Raw genomic sequence first — 17,577 nt, 5'->3', positions numbered from 1 at the left:
CCCACCCCCCAGAGAGCAGCAGCTGCTAGGAGGCTCAGGCCAAGTTATTCTTAGCCTCCTCCCAGCCAGCCTGGGGCAGGAAGACTGGGCCACTGGGGAGCCAGCACTTGTAAAAATATGATTCTGGTGGCATGAGAAGGCAGCTGCTCTGAGCTGGGCGTCTCGGGGGTAGGAGGATGACGGCAGGAGGCAGGGCAGGGGGCAGAGGAGCAGGAGGGGAGGCGGGGAAGGCAGCCCCCCCACCCCCACCCCAGGAGCTCAGACCTGGAGTGAGAGCCCTGTGTCCAGTCCCAGCTCTCTCTACTAACTCAGTGGGTGGTCTCGGTCACACCACAACCTCTCTGGTCCTGCTTCAGTTTCCTGTTCTGTAAAATGGGTTGAAGGCCTCCTGCCCAGCCTGCATGTGGTGAGGATCTAATGCCACAGCTACGTGGAAGCCCTCAGAACTTGAAAGGTGCTGGGAAAGCAGAAGATGCTCTTCCTGGGACTGTAACCATAGCAGAGCTACAATCTAGGCCTTGCTGGCAGAGGGAGGGGCGGGGAGGTGGGAGGTGTCCTCGGACTGGGCGTGGTGGAGGTGGTGGTGGGCGTGGCGGAGGTGGAGGTGGGCGTAGCGGAGGTGGAGGTGGGCGTGGCGGAGGCGGAGGTGGGCGTGGCAGCTTGGGGGCCCTCAGTCCTAACTGGAGGGATCGTTCGTGCAGCTGAGCCACTGTTTACCGAGCTCCCTCTGGGTCTTTCGGCAGGGAGTCAGACATTCTGGGGGAGAAGGAAAGGATTTCAACAAATAGTTACCAGGAGCATAATCTGCCCCAGGCCCGAACCACACACAGTCTTCCCTCAAAGAACTTTCAGCCCAGAAGAGAAATGTCAACTCAGAGAGAAGTGCATTCATGGGTGTAATTTGAAATAAGAGTAAAGATAAAGGTGATGAAGTGGCTGCCTCCCCCATCCCCCCTCCTCCTGAGGATCCGGGAAGTCTTCTCAGAGGAGGCAACACATAAGCCAGATCTTGAGGGTGAATACACCGTGGTCTAGTAGGAGAGAGGGGATAAGCACACAAATGACAGGGATCACAAAGGAAACAGCAACATCTTATACTTGAACCCATTTTTACTGACCCAGCACACTTTCTTCTTGTTTGAGCCCTGTGGCCGGCCACCCATGGCTCAGAGAGGTAATGTGACTTGTCTACTCCTCAGGTCACACAGCCAGTTTAAGTCAGAATTCAAACTCAGATCTCCTCCCAGCCTCTTCCCAGTTGGCTTAGAGAGTAGGAAAGTCATCCTTGCAATTGTTATTTTCCCTTGAAGCACAAATCATTCCTCGGAAGTCAGAGAAATGGAAAGCCCTTGGGCCAGGACCAATCAAGAAAGGCGTTAAGGGAGTTGGCATCGGGGCTGGTCATGGCCAGATGACATTCATTCAAAAAAGTGTGCCAGGGGCTAGAATTCACGTTGAGTGCTGGCTTTCCGTGGGGACCGAGGCAGTCCCTGCCTGTAAGTGGCTGGTCAGGTAGGAGGACGGCTCCCGCCAGCTGGCCTGGGCTAAGGCGGGGGGGGGGGGGGGGGGGGGGGGGGGGGGGGGGTCAGTACCTCAGCTGTCCTGCCTGGCAGCCAAGCCCTGCCCTGCCCTGGCACTTAGGCCCATATCTAAGGCATTCCGTGGGAGCTTCTCAGGAAAGGGACTCATTTCCACCCCTGCCAGCAATGTTGCCACAACAGGTCGCTGAGTGTGGTAAGTGCTGGAAGCAAGGCCAGGCCCACCTCCAGCAGGAGGGACTCGTGTGGCCCCTGGTGCTCCTGGTTTGGGGGGTCTGGTTTTTCATCATCGATCACTTTGGGCAGAGCCACTCACTGTCCTGGGACTGGCCTCCGGGGCTCTGTCCAGGCCCCGGCAGACACCCAGCCCCCAGCTCGAGAGGAAGATCCTGGCACACTGGGTTGGTCAGGCAAGTACATTCATTCAGCAATCATTGAGCACTTCCTGAATGCAGGGGTACCAGCAGGACAAGTTAGGCAAAGCCCAGTCTAGCCATGTTAACTCTGCAGACATGGGCCCTGGCCATGATTCTATCTGATACCAGACTCCGTCTCCCAGGCCAAGCAAGCAGCCTTAAAAAGTAAAATCCAATACCAAAATATGCGAAGAAAGAACATTTAGAGAAAGAATAAAAATCTCGCTCTTTTATGAGGGCCTCTCTGAGCCAGGCTCCGGGCTGGGCGCCTGGCCTCTGTTGTCTCACTTAATGCTGTTTTATGACTGGCTGCCATTTACAGTGAGATCTGCACAGCCCATGCCTTCGAGGGCCTGTCGTTCAGGCAGGAGCCCAGAGCCCAGAGAGGGCAAGATGAGCGCTGAGGTCTCTGGCTGTCCAGGCCTTGCCCAGAGCTGCAGCTGCTGCTTTTTTTTTTTTTTTCTGGGAAAGATGGAAGCTGGCCGGGCCGAGGTGTCTGGAAAGTTCCTGATAGGTGGGGGTGGGCGAACCTGACTTTGGCCCCCAGGCTTAGGAGAGGTGGAAAAAGATTGGGTACCGAGATTAGGCACTGCTCTCCCCAAAGGAAACTTAGTTGGGCTCCTTTCAGAAGAGGGTGCAGCCCAGGGGCTGTGTGATGGGGTGTGGGTGTGGCACTGTTTGGTTGCCATGGGCACAAACAGGGTGCGGGGGGTGGGTAGCCAGGTCCCAGGAAGGCATCGGACTGTGGCTGGGGCGCCCTCTCTCGGCTTCAGCCTGCTCTTCAAGCTCAACCACCACGGGGGCTGACTGTCCATGCAGCAGCCTCTTGACCCAGAGAACCCAGAGAGGGAGACTGACTTGCCCAAGGTCACACAGCCGTGTCAAGAACTCAGGCCTCCCAGCCTTCACAGACTTTCACATGCCAGCCCTGACCCCTTAGGCTTCCAAACCCCTGCAACGGGCTGTGGACAGAGGTGAGGCCACCTCACAGTCCAGTGCCCACAGCAGGGAGAACAAGACACCAGAGTCCACAGAAAACAGAGGGCCGTGTCCAGGGTGCAGTGGGCTGGGGCAATCCGCTGGGCCACCCTTGGCAGTCACGTGGGGAGTTGAAAAAATACTTCTGGCCTGGGCCCCACCCCAGAAATTCTGATCTGAGTGATCTGAGATGCAGCCTGGGCATGGAGATTTTTTTTTAACGGCTGAAATAAGATAAGAAGTTTATTTTTCTTTCACCTGCGAGCCTGATGTAGACAGGGTGGGGCAGCCATGGCAACTTTGCTCACAGATCCCTCAGGGACTCCGGCAGCCCCAGTCTTTCCCGGTGCGAGATGCCGGCCACCTGGGCCACGTTCTTGGCGTAGGACGGAGGGGAAAATGACAGAAAAGGGGACAAAGGGTCATCGGTAGCAGCCATGTGACACTTGTACTTCCTTCCTGTTGACAGGACTTAGTCACATGGCCACACCTAGTAGAAGGAGAGGGTAGGAAATATGTCACACACTGGGTGGCCCAGTGATGAATCCTGTTCCTTTAGAATAAGGGGGAACGGCTATTGGAGACCAATGAGCAGCTCCTGATACGAATTCCCAAAGCCTTGTGTTCAGAAACTGGGCATGGAGATTTTCAAAGCTCTCTCCGGTGATTATAATGACCGCCAATTACAGAACTGCTATCCTAAGAGGTTGATGAGGGAGGCAGAAATGGGGGCACTTTCCTTGGCAACACCCTCAGAGAGGAGGAAAAAGCTGGGCCCAGGTCCCCGGGGGTACCTCTGGTAGGGGAAGGGGCAGCTACCCCTAATTACAGGTTCCCTCTTCTCTGCTTCCCAGGAGCATCTACAGTACCCAGGGCCCAGGAGAAAAGCTTTACATATCTTCTCCCTTTTGAGGGTCAGTGCTCTCATTACTCCCATTTCACAGATGAGGACAACTGAGGTTCCGTGCAGTGAAAAAGTGCTGCCTCGGGTCACATAAGCAAGTAAAGAGCACAAAGCTGAGGTTAGAATCCAGGTCTGAGAGGCTCCAGATCCTTCCCGCTCAGAGCCACCCAGCCTGCCACAGACCACCGTGTCTCCACAGGTACAAAAACGACATGCGAATCGATCCCCGCCTCTTCCCCGCCGGAAAGTACCGAATCACCAACAACTATGGGCTGCTGACGCTGGAGATCAGGAGGTGAGACTGTGAGCTCTAGAGAGACCCATGACCCCCAGACCCCACCAGCACCGAAGCCAGAGCAGGATTTCTGAGTCGGCCTCACCTTTGGAAGAACCTGGGGTGCTTATGAAAACACTGATTCGCGGGAGGGACCCTCCTCTTGCCTCCCAGGAGGCAGATTAAGGACGTCTTAATCTGGAGTGGGGCCTGGGGATTGGTATTTGGCAGACAGTCCCGCGTGATTCCGATGCCTGGAATACACGAGAAGTAACGTGGAGTCAGGGGCCAGCCGGAAGGACTGAGTGATGAGCTAGGAATGCTGGGGGCGCTCCTCGCTGCAGGAGGGAAATCACACGTCCCCGCACGCACGCACGTGCACGCGCACGCACGAGTACAAGAGGAAGCAGTTAGATGGGCCGATCAGGAGATGGTGAGCCGTAAGCATGGTTTTAAAGGGAGACGCAGCGTGCGTGGAGGGAGGCCGTCGGGGGATTTGAGCAGAGTCCTCCCGAGAGCAGGCACTGCAGTGCTCACACGAGCTGCCCCGTGGTGGCCTCCGGTGCTGAGCCCTGCGCTAGGTTTGTGCGCATACGATTGATAATGCCCACCGCTGATCTTGCAGGGAGGCATTGTTATGTCCATGTTACGGGACAGGAAACCCAGGCTCCAAGGGTCAGGGGTCTTGCACGGTTCGTGCAGGGCAGGGCCCGGGTTGGAGGCCGTTCTCCCCACCTGGGTTCTTTCCACTACGCCAGTCCCTCCATCTCAGCCAGCTTGGACTTCAGAGACACGACTGTGGACAGGACATCGATCCTACCTGCAGAAGCAAAGTGGGGATGCGTGGACGTAAATGTCTGACCACTCAGTGCCACAAAGGGATGTGCCCCGGGGGCTGTACAGTCAGGGAAGACATGCAGGGCTGGGGTTGCCTGGAGGGGCAGGTGGGACTGGTTCCAGAAGCAAGAGGGATTCCTGCCCCAGGCAGCCAGGGTAAGAGCGGGGACACCCAGGAGCCCTCGGCTTGCTTATGGGACCAGATGTGCCACGTTCTACCGATGGCTCTGTCACCACGTGGCTCTGGAATGCAGCCAGCCCAAGCTCCGCTGGGAACCAGACAGGGTTGGCCTGACTGGTGATGAGACCCAGGCCTGAGATTGAGAACACCTGGGCATCTGGCCCAGTTCTGGCACCGACTGGCAGTATGCCCTGGGCAAGTCCGTGCCCTGCTGCTGCTCCAGGATTCTGATTTGGAGGTGTTGACAGGGCAGGAGACTATGCCTTGTAAGAGAGCTTGTCACCTTGAGGCTGGGTTGAATTCTGGGTGCTGTGTGACTCTGGGCAAGTCACTTAACCTCTCTGATCTTACACAGTCAGTAATAACAATCATATTTTCACCTGAGGTGGACTAGGCTGGTGTTATGTCCCTAGTTTTTCAGAGAAGGACATTGAGACATGCCAGAGGGCAGTGGCTAGCCCAAAGGCACATAGCTTTTCAGAGGTGGGGCCTGAACTAAAGCCTAAAGTCTCCCCTGCGAGGGCTTCGTGTTAATCCCCGCCTTTCCTACCCATACATGGGGACTTGAGTTTCCGATGGAGCCCAGCAATCTTGGGGCGGGGGGGGGGTGTCTTCTCTCCTTTTCAGGTGCACCATTGAGGACGCAGCCACCTACACAGTGAAGGTGAAGAATGCATACGGCCAGGCCTCCTCCTTCGCCAAGGTCCTCGTCCGAAGTAAGTATTCCCATTCCAGCCGGCCAGGCTGGCGCACAGCAAACCCGGGATGAGCAGACGAGGACATGTATCTGTGGTCAGATTGAGGAAGGGCCCTTGACACGGGGGTCACCTGGGATCAGGTGACCTGGACAGCCACAGAGACTCGCTTCCCTGGGGCCTTTGGAGCAAGTGAGAGTCGCCTCCCTCAGACTGCTCCCTCAGAGCATGCTCATCTTGTTAGGTGGGACTCGGGTCCGGATCTAACTCAGGGCCCCTGGAAGAGTGGCCTGGCCCTGCCAGCCCTCCTGAGGGGTCCTCAGGGGGAAAGGCTGAGCCCTACCAACTCGCCTCTTGACCTCACTGCCCCATCTGGGTGCTGGTGCATATTTCCCAGTTGTGCAGTTCCCAATTGGTGTGATTCCGAATCCTGGAGGTTCCCCCGGGGGCGTCTGAAATGACAGCGTAAAGCAGGGGAGACACTCAGGAGTCAGCCAGACCCGCGTCCATATGCTTGCTGGCTCTGCCACTGACTGGCTGAGTGAGCCTGGACCACCTCACTCCACTTCTCTGAGCTGCCAGGCCTGTAAGGGGGATGCCTTCTACCTGGCTCAGGTGCTTAGGCTGATTAAATGCCACGGTATAGGTAAAGCTTGACGAGTAGGAGGCTTTGGGAAGGGATAACTCTGTGTCCCCCCACCCCATGACCAGGGCAGCGTGTACCCAGGAAGCCACAGCTCTGGGCCCAGGAGAATGCTGCCTTGCCTTCAGGGCCCTGAGAGAGAGGCTGCATGTGTGAGCATGTTCGTGCACACACACGCACACACACACATGCACACACACACACACTCCCTGGTCAGTAGACAGGCTGGAGTCCAGTCCCCCTCCCTGCCTCTCACCAGACCTTGTTAAACTGTCCTTCACAGCCCTCTCCACCCCTCTGCCCTGTTCCCCAAATAGATCTTGGGTGGCAATTGTCCCCTCTGCCAGTCTGGCTGGCTGCGGAATCTGAGCTGTCCTTATAGGCTGTGCCTAGAGTCAAGCCAAGGTCAGGCATCAGGGCCCTGCCTCCCTCTGTCCACCCATCCTTCCCATCACTTCTTCCAGACCCCCAACCCTCCCTCCCTCAAGGCCAGCAACCCTAGGATCCACTCAGCTTCTTGGCCCCAGACTCCAGCCAGACACCTGCTAGGAGCACCCGTTCACGGTCATTCCCACCCCCTTCCCGGCTGTCGTCTCCATAGCAACTGATAGAAGACCCTGGGTTGGGGGGTAGGAGCTCTGGGTTCTAATCCTGAGTCTGTCACTGACTTTGTGTGACTTTGGGCAGCCTCCTGACCCTCTCCGGGACTCACTCAGGAAGGGCCTTACCAGGGACCAGTCGCCTCATGGCGTCAGGCTTCTGGGGTACTTGCAGGGTGATTACACCTCAGTTTCCTCATCTGTATGAGGGGATGATAACGGCATCAACAGACGGGGTGTCGTGAGGATGTAATGAGTTAATACGTGGCACGTGAGACACCCCACGTGAACAAGAGCTGTTGCTCTCCTCTGGTGGTCTGTGTCACATCACCTTGGACTTCACCCTTGAGCCCCCACATGGCTCTCTGAGCACTGTCCTTCCCCTTCGGACTGTCCCCAACCGCACCAGAAATCCCGGTCCGACCAGACTTGGCTTCGATGGATACTGTGTGATCCTGGCAGTGGGTTTGGGCAGAGGATGAAAAAGCCACCATTTATTGGGCACCAGCTATGTGTCAGGCTCTGGCTGAGGGCTTGGTTCATGTGAACTCACTTAGTCAGAACCCCACGACCACCAGCTAGGAACCACTGTCTGCCTTTTACCAAGAAAGGAGTAGAGGCCCATAGGGGTGAAGGAACTTCCAGCAGCCAAAGATGGACCCACCAGGAGGACTCAAACCCACACCCAAACCCACACCTCTAATCTAGTAGGAATGTGAGGTCTGAACCTTCTCAAACTCCATTTGCCTTGGACTTTCAGCCTACGTGGGGAAGGATGCTGGCTTCGATTCAGAGATCTTTAAAAGTAAGGAGGCTCAGGGCGGAACGGCCTTCGGGGAGGGGGAGGGGTCTGGGCTCCTCGTCAGACCTTCCAAAGCCCCCTTTAGACAATTAGCCACCCATTGCCCACAAAGGCATGTCATTGCATATGAGCTGTTCATACTTGCACACTGACTTGGTGGGGGGGGGGGGGGGGGCGTTGTCCCCAGGTGCTGCCCCCAGCTGCCGAGCTGTCCAGGGGCCAAAGCTGAGTGAGAAAGGCAAAGCCAAACAGACAAATGGACATGACTCTGGCTAGTTACTATTTTGCTTCATCTGATCCCACCTAGAGAAATCTCTGCCCCACCTCCACCACCCTCCAGGACCGGGCCTCTCTTTCCTCCTTAAGACCACCTCGGAGACTGTGAATCCTGACCCAGAGGAGTGGGATGTCCCGGGCTAGGCGGGTGGCCTCAGAAGGCTGCTGACCTCACTTCTGTTCCCACCCCAGGACTGATGTTTGGCCCCAGCGTGGAATTCACATCGGTGCTGAAGCCGGTCTTTGCCCGAGAGAAGGAACCCTTCTCCCTGTCCTGCTTATTTTCGGATGATGTGTTAGATGCTGAGCAGAACATCCAGTGGTACCGAGATGGTGAGGACGCCGTCCTGGTCTCCAGCCTTCAGAGGCAGCGGTGGAAGCCAGAGAGGGGCTAGAGCCATGGCTCCACCCCAACACTGGTCCCTGGGTCAGGGGAGAGAGGAAGTGAGCTACGCCCCTGCCCAAGTACACGCTGAGTAATGAGTGCTGAAGAGGGAGAAGAAAGCAGGAGCAGAGGGCAGGTGGATTCAGATCCGGTCACCCTACAGAGAGAGGGTCAGCAAGCCCCTGTGGGTGCCAGGCCCCGTGCTGGGTGCCAGGGCAGGAATGGGCAGATGTGCCTGAATTCAAGGGACTCTTCATGTAGGAGGAGGGAGGAAGCTGAAACACAGTCATAGCCACTCCCGTTGACAGCCAGGGAGGAGAAGGATGGCAGGACCTCCTTCCCCACCTGTGACCAGGCCTGCAGCCACAGGTCAAGGAGAACAGCCCCCAGCCAGCCCCCGCTAGGGAGACTGCACCTGCTGGTGGCAGGGGGTCAGAAGGGTGGGGAAGCCACAGGAAGCCCTGAGAAACAGTTGCAATAAGGCTGAGATGTCTTCCCAAACCTGTACATCTTCTAGAACAGAGGTCCTGACAGGAGGGAGGCATGGAGAACAGGATGGCCCTACAGTGTGGCCTCGGGGCCGGACGCCCTCCCGGAGCCCCAGAGTGCCTTCGCTGAAGCCCCATCCCTCTCGTTACGGTCACACAACTGAGTCCCCGCTCCCTTCACTGACCCTACCCCCCTCAGCGAGTCCTCTGCCCTCCTCACGGACACCCCGGCTCCCTCAGTGAGTCTCCAGCTCCCACCCACTGAGCCCCCAACACACACAGTGAGCCCCCAGCTGCCCCGCAGAGACACCGGCCTCACAAAGGGCCCCGTCTCTCCTGTTCCTGTTTCCTCACAGCACCTCCAACGCCTCACTGAGCTGCCGACCGCTTCCCTAAACTCCCATTCCCACTGTCCCCTTCCCTGGACCCTGCCCTGCTCCCAAGACAGAGGAGAGTTCAGGGCTAGCTTGGCAGAGCCCTGGAGGCCACCACCCCCTCCCCAAGTCCCCAGCCAAGCCACAGGCTACAGCCACTCCAGCCACATCAGCCATGCCTCTGCCTAAACCCCCAGACCACCTAACGGTTCCCAGATGAGGCCAGAGCTCACACTGGACCCCTCCCCTCCTCAGGGAGACTACTGAGACCCTCGGGTCGCCGACAGATCCTCTACGCAGACCGCCAGGCATTCCTGAAGGTGTCCTGTGCCTACAAGGAGGATGAGGGGCTCTATACTGTCCAGGTGCCTTCGCCCTTCGGGCCCCAGGATCAGAGCGCCTATGTGTTTGTGAGAGGTGAGAGGGGCTTGGCGGGTAGGAAGCGTAGCTGGAGCCCAGAGACCAAATTGGCTGTGGGACCTTAGGTGAGTTTTCCACCCTCTTGGGGTCTCAGTTTCCCTGTTATAAGTAGCGGTGTTGAGTGAGAGTCTCTAAGAATCCCTGTTACATCCTGTGACCCTAGGACACAGCTGAGTCTCAGACTCAGTGGGAGCTGTGGAGGGAGGGCTGAGCATGGGCTAGAATGACTCTAGCACCTGGTGAGTTCTGCCTCTTGGTCTTCGATCTGGTTTCAGATCCTGGCTTTGCCGCTTCACTAGCTGGGTAGCCTTGGGCAAATCACTTTATCTCTCTGAGGCTCAGTGTCCCCGTCCACAAAATGGGGGGATGCCCCGGGGCTCAGGGATTAATTACACTGATCCTTCAGGGGCCTGGAGTAGAATGGGCCCCTAGGAATTGGCACTCCCACAGCCCCCCAGATGCTGTTGCTAAAAAGGAGGAGACCATCATTATGCAGGTCCTGGTCCTCAAAACCAAAACCGAGCCCTGGAGGGTTCAAGCGGGAGAGGTTGTTGGACGGGGGGGGGGGGTCAGTTGCCAAGTAGACGCGGACTAGAAGAACCTTCCCCGTCCTCCCCTCGCCCCCCAACCCTCCGCTCTGGGTTTCAGATGCGGCAGCCGAGAAGCCGGGGGCCCCAGGCTCCCCTCTGAACGTCCGCTGCCTGAATGTGAACAGAGACTGCCTCATCCTGACCTGGACCCCGCCCAGCGACACCCGGGGCAGCCCCATCACCGGCTACTCCATCGAGCGGTGAGTCAGCCTCCTGAGTGGCAGAGCCCCCAGGGAGACCTCTGCCTGGTTGTGACAACAGGAGTGGGGGCCACAGGAAAGAGGGAGCCCCATGCTTGGCCTCGGAGCAGGGCAGGAGGTAGACCAGGTTGCATAATTTAGGGGCTAGGGAGGGGTGTCCATGCCTCCAAATCTGGGATTCCACCAGCAGAGCCAGCCCTCTGGACCCTGGGAGGGGAAACGGTAAGTGCTTGAAATGGAGCACGAGGGGAAATGGTGGCTACTTTCCTCCCTGAGTGCCAGGCAGGGACAGGACAGCGCTGACCCGGAGGGAGGGGGCACAGTAGGAAGGGGAGGGGCCCGACATCCCACCTTCTTCGAATGCTGCCAGCTGTGAGGCCCCAGCTTGAGGTAGCACCCGGTCCCGCACAGACTGTGTGACACAGGGTGATTGCCCAAGGCATCTGCTCATCAGCGGTAGAGTCAGGATTTAGACCCCAAGCGCCCAGCGCCCCGTCCGGCCTCAGCGTGTGCTAGGGAACCGCCGGAGGACAGGGCACCCAGAGGGCACAGAGAGCCCGCACCCTGAGAGTCGATCTGGAACACACGCCAACGGGGACAGCCCTTGGGTGAAATCCTAACTGCCACTCCCGAGCCACATGACTCACGGCTTGTCCCACTGTCTGAGCCCAGAGTGGATCCCCCGTCCGTAGAGCGAAGGGAATCCCACCTGACACCGAGGGCTGTGAGGGTGCAGTGCACCTCCAGGCACATGGGAAATCTGCACAGAGGCACTGGCTGTTTTGGTCAACATGGTGTCGAGGGCGGTGGCGAGTCCTCCTGGGGGCCCGAGGTTCGAGCCAGGTTTTTGAACGGACAGCGGGACTGGAACCGGCAGCAGTGAGCTGGGCCGGCAGTCTGGGGTGGAGAAGTGGCCTCCGGAGGGGCTCACACCGGGAAGGTTGAGTCATGGGCTGGGGCTGGAGCTGAGGCCTCTCTCCCACAGGTGCCAGGGCGAGTCTGGGCAGTGGGTGCCCTGCCACGAGGCCCCCAGTGGGACCTGCCGGTGCCCTATCCAAGGCCTCATCGAAGGCCAGAGCTATCGGTTCCGGGTGAGAGCCGTCAGCAGAGCGGGCCCCAGCCTCCCCTCCAAGGCTTCAGAACTGGTTGTCATGGGCGACCATGACGAAGCCCGGAGAAAGAAAGGTGGGTACAGAGGCCCTGAAGGGACATTCTAGAGCATCAGTCAGGGCACAGTGAGGACTGCCTCACGCAGGACACAGGTGGCACAGCCCCCATTCCAAGCCCTGTTCCAAGGTGGGTAGGGGGAGACATGACACAGCCCTCAGGAACTGCTAGTCTGATGGGGGAGACACAGTCTCAGGAACTGCTAGTCTGATGGAGGAGACACAGTCTCAGGAACCCCTAGTCTGATGGGGGAGAGACAGTCCCAGGAACCACTAGTCTGATGGAGGAGACACAGTCTCAGGAACCGCTAGTCTGATGGAGGAGACACAGTCTCAGGAACCCCTAGTCTGATGGGGGAGACACAGTCTCAGGAACTGCTAGTCTGATGGAGGAGACACAGTCTCAGGAACCCCTAGTCTGATGGGGGAGACACAGTCTCAGGAACTGCTAGTCTGATGGAGGAGACACAGTCTCAGGAACCCCTAGTCTGATGGGGGAGACACAGTCTCAGGAACCACTAGTCTGATGGAGGAGACACAGTCTCAGGAACCCCTAGGCTGTTGGAGGAAGCGCAGTGCTGTCCTCAGGAAGCCCTAGCCCAAAGGGGAAGGTATAGCTAGTCTGATGGAAGGAACATGAATCTGCCCACAGGAGATGTTAAACTAAGGAAGGACCACAACACCTTCTTCAGATGCCCTTAATCTGAAGGAGGAAAACAGCCCTGCTTCAGGATCTGTCAGCCTGGGGGCATGTGGTGGGGGCCCCCCCACTGCCCTTCCAGCCTTGAGGGGTCAGTCTGACTTGGGTTTGCCTCCAGCTCCGCCATGCCCTAGCCATCCGACCCCAGACACATTACTTCCCTTCTGTCCCCATTTGCCCCAAGAAGACAGAGCACCTCTCAGGGTCTAGAACAGCAGTGTTCTGCTTTAGACCCCTGAGAGTCTGGGGGTCGGACAGCACCTGCTTGAGGTCAAACAGGGAGGAGCTCAGAAGCCAGGACTGGGAACAGGGCGAGGAATCAGCTCCCAGAGTTGGCAGGTCCTGCCCTGACCCCTCCTGCCCTAGCCCCCCGCCACACACAACCTCTGCACCCCCTACTTCTCCCCCAACATGCTCCATTCCCCAGCGTGCTCCATTCTCCACCCTAGAGATCCCCTTTGACCTGGGAAACAAGATCACGGTCAGCACAGATGATTTTGAAGGTACGTGTGAACCTCCTAACCCTTTGCCTCACGATTCCAGCTTCCTTTTGGTTCTGGAAACTCTGGGACACAAACTGGCAGAGAGGCAGAAGCTGTCCACCTGTGGGGTGTGGGGAGGGGAGGGCGGTGAGGTCCAGTCGGAGGAGGCCAATGTTCTCAGGTGACGGTGGCCCATCTTGCTGTGCCCCTTGTAGAGGAGGTAGCACGTCGGGGAAAGCCCTGGGGAGGATATTGGGAGACCTGGCTTCTCGCCCTGGCTGTGCCTGGCCTTGCTGGGTGACCTGGAGCAAGTTCCTACCCCTCTCTGGGCCCGTTTCCTCCTCTATGAAACGAGGGGTCTCTGACAGCCCACCTGTCTCCGCCCCTTGATGACTCTGATTCCAGACTTTGTGACCATCCCCTTACCTCCGACCAATGTCCACGCCAGTGAGATCCGTGATGCCTACGTGGTTCTGGGCTGGGATGAGCCAAGGCCTCGGGGCAAAGCCCCACTGACATACTCTCTGGAGAAGGTATGGAGACTCCAAGGACCCCAGCCCCAGGCTAGGCTGAAGAGTAGGCATGCTGTCACCCGGGGAGGTGTGGGGGAGCTGGGGGAAGCACCGAGAGACCACAGGCAGTGTTCCCTAGAAGGGAATCCCTGCCTGGAAGGGCTGAGATTGGCCCTACACCGGGGCAGACCTTTTGAGGTGACCTCAGCCTTCCCAGGCCAGTTACTGGCGGCAGCTCCCGAGGCCGTTCATGGAAATACACAGAATTAAGGGACACAAACCACAATAACAGAAGTACAATCCACCATTTCCAGGGTAGCTCTCCGCCCCCAAGTCTGGCTGGCATGGAGTCACACATCCAGTCAAGCCCCTCTTCCTGGCCAGGGCCACACGGGGAGGGTACCCTGGAGCCAGGGTCACGGCCAGCTGCACTCACTCAGCAGGGGGGGCAGGGGCGGGTAACACTGGAGGCAATTCTCAGCCAGACAAAGTGGGGGCAGGTGTCTGGGGATGCGGGCAGCTCATCGGGAGTGGATTTCACAGTGGAGGGGAGGCAGCTGGCAGAGTGGAAAACAGCATGGTGTTAAGATCAACTCAAATCCTGACTTCTGCTGTGTGAGCCAGTTTCCTGAGCTCCCTGAGCCTCAGTTTCCTCCAGCATCGAACAGAGGGTGAAATAAGACGCGGCACACAGCTGGGCCCGCAGCTCTGGGCCTGTAGACACGTCCCGGGGACACGTTCTTGACTCCGACTCCCCCGAAGGAAGAGACCAGAGTTACCTTCTCATTACTTGCTGCACATGGCTTGGCACGTAGTAGGGGGACAGCACAGGGTTAGCGAAAGTTTGGGTTGTTCAAATGGGCCTCTCTTTGCATGCGCACGGGTGATGTCTTCCCACATAGGAAAGCCATGCATCGTTGAGGACTTGCTTTGTGAGGCTCTAGCCACGTGATGGTTAAAATGTTGGGGTCAGATTGCCTGGGTTCAAATCTGGTCTCTGTTACTTACTAGCTGTGTGACCTTGGGCAAGTTAGTTAGTCTCTCTGTGCCTCAGTTTCTTCTTCCGTAAAAGAGAGCTAATAACCGTACGCACCTTAGAGAGCCAATATGAGGATCAAATTAATTAAAGTACATGAGGACTAGAATAGAACCTGGCCCACAGTAGGTGCTCAGCAACATTGCCTGGTTTTTATTGTGATTTTTTTTTTTCCCCTAGCTGGGTTCTGGACTACTGACAGGCAGGTGGGCCTTGGGAGGGGAAAGCACAGAGAGGGCAGGGTCAGTGAGCTCCCCCAGTGCTTCCGGGTTTTAACTGCCATACCCAGCGGTAGTGGCCTCTGGGCGTCTTACTCACCTGCCGCCCCCCTCAGCCCTTCACCCTCTATGTGCCCAGAGATGCAGCATCTATGGCTGCCTTTCGGGTCCCTTATGCTGTGAAGAGGAAGCAGGTTGGAGGCACCCACACCTGAGCTTAAATGCCAGACACACCAGTTATTAGATGCGTGACTTTCAGTCAAGTGACGGAAACTCCCTGAACCCAAGTTTTCTCATTGGTGGGGAAATTAACACGTACCTTGCAGGGTTATTGTGAGAATGTATTCATTGCCTCACTTGTTGGTCCCACAAACCTAGATTGAGCACCTCCCATGTACCAGTGCTGTTCTGGGCCCTGGGGGGTTGGCAGTGGATAAAACAGACAAACCCCTGGCTCGTGGAGCTGAGATTCGAGTAGGGGGTGCAGGATGGGCGGTAAAGAAGATAAGTCAGGAAAATACTTAGCACATTAACTAGTGGTAGGTGCTAGGGAGAAAGACAAAAAGCAGGGAGAGGGGTTGAAGTATTTGGGGGAGGGTTGGCTGACTTTTTGGATGGGGAGCTGGGGAGTCCTCTCTGAGAAGGTGAGTTTTGAATAAAAGCCTAAAAGAAATGAGGAGACTAGCAGAGATTTCTGGAGGGAAGAACATCCCAGGCAAAGACACCAGCAAGTGCAAAGGCCCAGAGGCAAGAGTTGGGCCTGTTGCCATCCGGAAGATCAGGGAGGCTCAGGGGGAAGGGAGAAGTGGATGTGGCCACATGGGTAGCAGGGGTCAGGCCATGAAGAAGCTTCCACCCTGAGGGAGGTGTCAGATGGACAGATGGGGATGTGATCTGACTTGTGTTCTGAAAGGATCCTTCTGATTGTCATTTAGAGAAAAGAGTGACATAGCTCAGGTGAGAGATGATGGTGGTGATGATGATGATGATGATGATGATGATGATGTTGATGGCTTGGATCAAGGCTGTAGCAGGGGTCAATAAGGTGATACACCATGTTGGTTTCTGGATAGATTCTGAAGGTGGAGCCAACTGAATTTGTTGACAGAGCATATTTGGGACGTGAGGGTCAGAGGGAAGGAGCCTAGGATGGCTTCAGGGATTTTGGCCTGAGCGATTAGAAGGACGGGTCCCACCAACCAAATATGGGCGGGTTTGGGGGCAAGATCCAGAGTCAAGTTGTAGACATGTTGAAGGTGAGATGCTCAGTAGGCATCCAGGCAGAGATGTTGAGGGGATAGGGGATCCAGAACTCAGTGTTCAGGGGCAGCCTGGGCCGGGGGTTAGAAGTTAATGAGAGCTGTGTGGGCACAGAGCCCGGTCCCAAGCAACTGCTTAACTAATGCGGGTTTCTTTCCTTTGTCACAGTCGGTCATAGGTAGTGGCACCTGGGAGGCCATCAGCTCAGAAACTCCTGTGAAATCTCCAAGATTCGCCCTTTTGGATCTGGAGAAAGGGAAGTCCTATGTCTTCAGAGTGCGATCAATAAACCAGTATGGCATGAGTGATCCATCGGAGCCCAGCGAGCCCATCGCCTTGAAGGGGAAGCCAGGTACCCATGTGATGCAGGAGAGGGGGGCAGACCAAGCCAGGCCAGGCCGTCAGCATCCAGAGCGGGGACTCTACCGCTGCAGAGACAAAGCCATGCTCCATTCCCTGTCCCTGACCCCTTCTGCCTATCACGAAGCTGACAAGCAGCACGATCTCAGCCCTGATCTCAGAACATCAGGAATCAACGTTTCTCTGGGTGGGGAGCTCGTGAGAGTATGGAGACTTTTTCCAGATCAGCGATTCACAGGTTGCAGAATCCAGCTGGTCCAGCACAGGAGCTGAGTGCGAACAAGTGGTCCCTCAGTTCTAACGCTGTCCCACTCCAAGCTCTGGCTCCCCAGGCAGGGCGCTTCCCATCAGCAACACAGCGCAGGCCTGGGCAAGTCATTTCCTAGCCGCAAGCCTTGGCGTCCTCACCTGCCAAACCTGGGGTTCTGAAAGCCTGGGTACCGCTCCCGACTCCGGCCCCTTTCGGAGTCTCCCGGCTGCGTCTCCATCCTGGTCCCAACCTCGCAGGGCCCCTCCCTCTTCTGAGGCCCCCGGATTCTGGGGTTCTTTGGTTTTGATAAGATCAGAAGGTTCCCTGCAGCTGTCGCGACTGACTAGCCCTTTAAGGAACCCAGCTGCAGCTCGCCCTATCCAAGAAAAGCCTGAAGTGCTGCAGGGCCCCTTTGGGGAAGATAGCAAAGTCCTAGATTTGATCTGTTTCACTAATTTAGGAAGTATATATATATATATGTATACACACACACACACACACACACACACACACACTCATAGCAAGTATGGATGGATTGGTGGACAAGTGGTGTTTTTCTTTAATCGTGGCCCAGTTAACATATAGACATGATTCAGAGTCTGGCCAGTGAGCGGTTTGTGATCAGATGTGGGCAGTCTCTGGACCAGAAGGCAGGGTCAGGGGCAAAGTTCCTGTATAGTTCAGAAAAGGCGAGGAGAGAAAAAGAGGGGAGAGGGGGAGGGAAGAGAGGAAGAAATAAAAAGCATTTGTCTGTATTGTAAAAGTTAAATTATTATACCAAAATGAGAAGACACACACACACACACACACACACACACACACACGCCAAAGAGAGAGACAGTGGTGAGGGAGGGAGGGGACGGAGACTAAGGATTAATGAATGGAGGCTTTCATGAGGAAGCAGAGATGTTCGGAGGTAAGAGGGAGGGAACTTGAGACTAATAGTCTGGGGCTGCCCCTGGGCCCAGGAGGGAATACCCAAAGCCCCAGGGC

At 56.8% G+C, this 17,577-nt stretch overlaps 1 protein-coding gene and 1 long non-coding RNA gene across 2 annotated transcripts in view; one reads left to right on the top strand and one right to left on the bottom strand.

The window, feature by feature from the left end:
- MYOM3 (myomesin 3) overlaps positions 1 to 17,577 on the top strand; it is a 43,521-nt gene that overhangs the window by 2,326 nt on the left and 23,618 nt on the right. Inside the window, exons 4-13 of the mRNA XM_042996392.1 lie at positions 4,036 to 4,131; positions 5,756 to 5,844; positions 7,826 to 7,870; positions 8,336 to 8,476; positions 9,646 to 9,807; positions 10,459 to 10,600; positions 11,586 to 11,785; positions 12,916 to 12,969; positions 13,354 to 13,481; positions 16,143 to 16,326. Coding sequence (XP_042852326.1) covers positions 4,036 to 4,131; positions 5,756 to 5,844; positions 7,826 to 7,870; positions 8,336 to 8,476; positions 9,646 to 9,807; positions 10,459 to 10,600; positions 11,586 to 11,785; positions 12,916 to 12,969; positions 13,354 to 13,481; positions 16,143 to 16,326 — 1,241 coding nt within the window. The remainder of the gene's footprint in view (positions 1 to 4,035; positions 4,132 to 5,755; positions 5,845 to 7,825; positions 7,871 to 8,335; positions 8,477 to 9,645; positions 9,808 to 10,458; positions 10,601 to 11,585; positions 11,786 to 12,915; positions 12,970 to 13,353; positions 13,482 to 16,142; positions 16,327 to 17,577) is intronic.
- On the bottom strand, positions 747 to 11,758 carry LOC122241171. Its single transcript, XR_006221167.1, has 6 exons — positions 11,310 to 11,758; positions 5,784 to 5,915; positions 4,846 to 4,930; positions 4,217 to 4,364; positions 3,191 to 3,912; positions 747 to 1,031 (listed from the first exon to the last, which is right to left on the bottom strand). It is a non-coding gene; the product is annotated as an uncharacterized LOC122241171 (long non-coding RNA).

Source organism: Panthera tigris, chromosome C1 (genome assembly GCF_018350195.1).
Source record: "Panthera tigris isolate Pti1 chromosome C1, P.tigris_Pti1_mat1.1, whole genome shotgun sequence".
NCBI classification, from domain to species: domain Eukaryota; kingdom Metazoa; phylum Chordata; class Mammalia; order Carnivora; family Felidae; genus Panthera; species Panthera tigris.
This window is presented reverse-complemented; position numbering and strand designations above follow the sequence as displayed.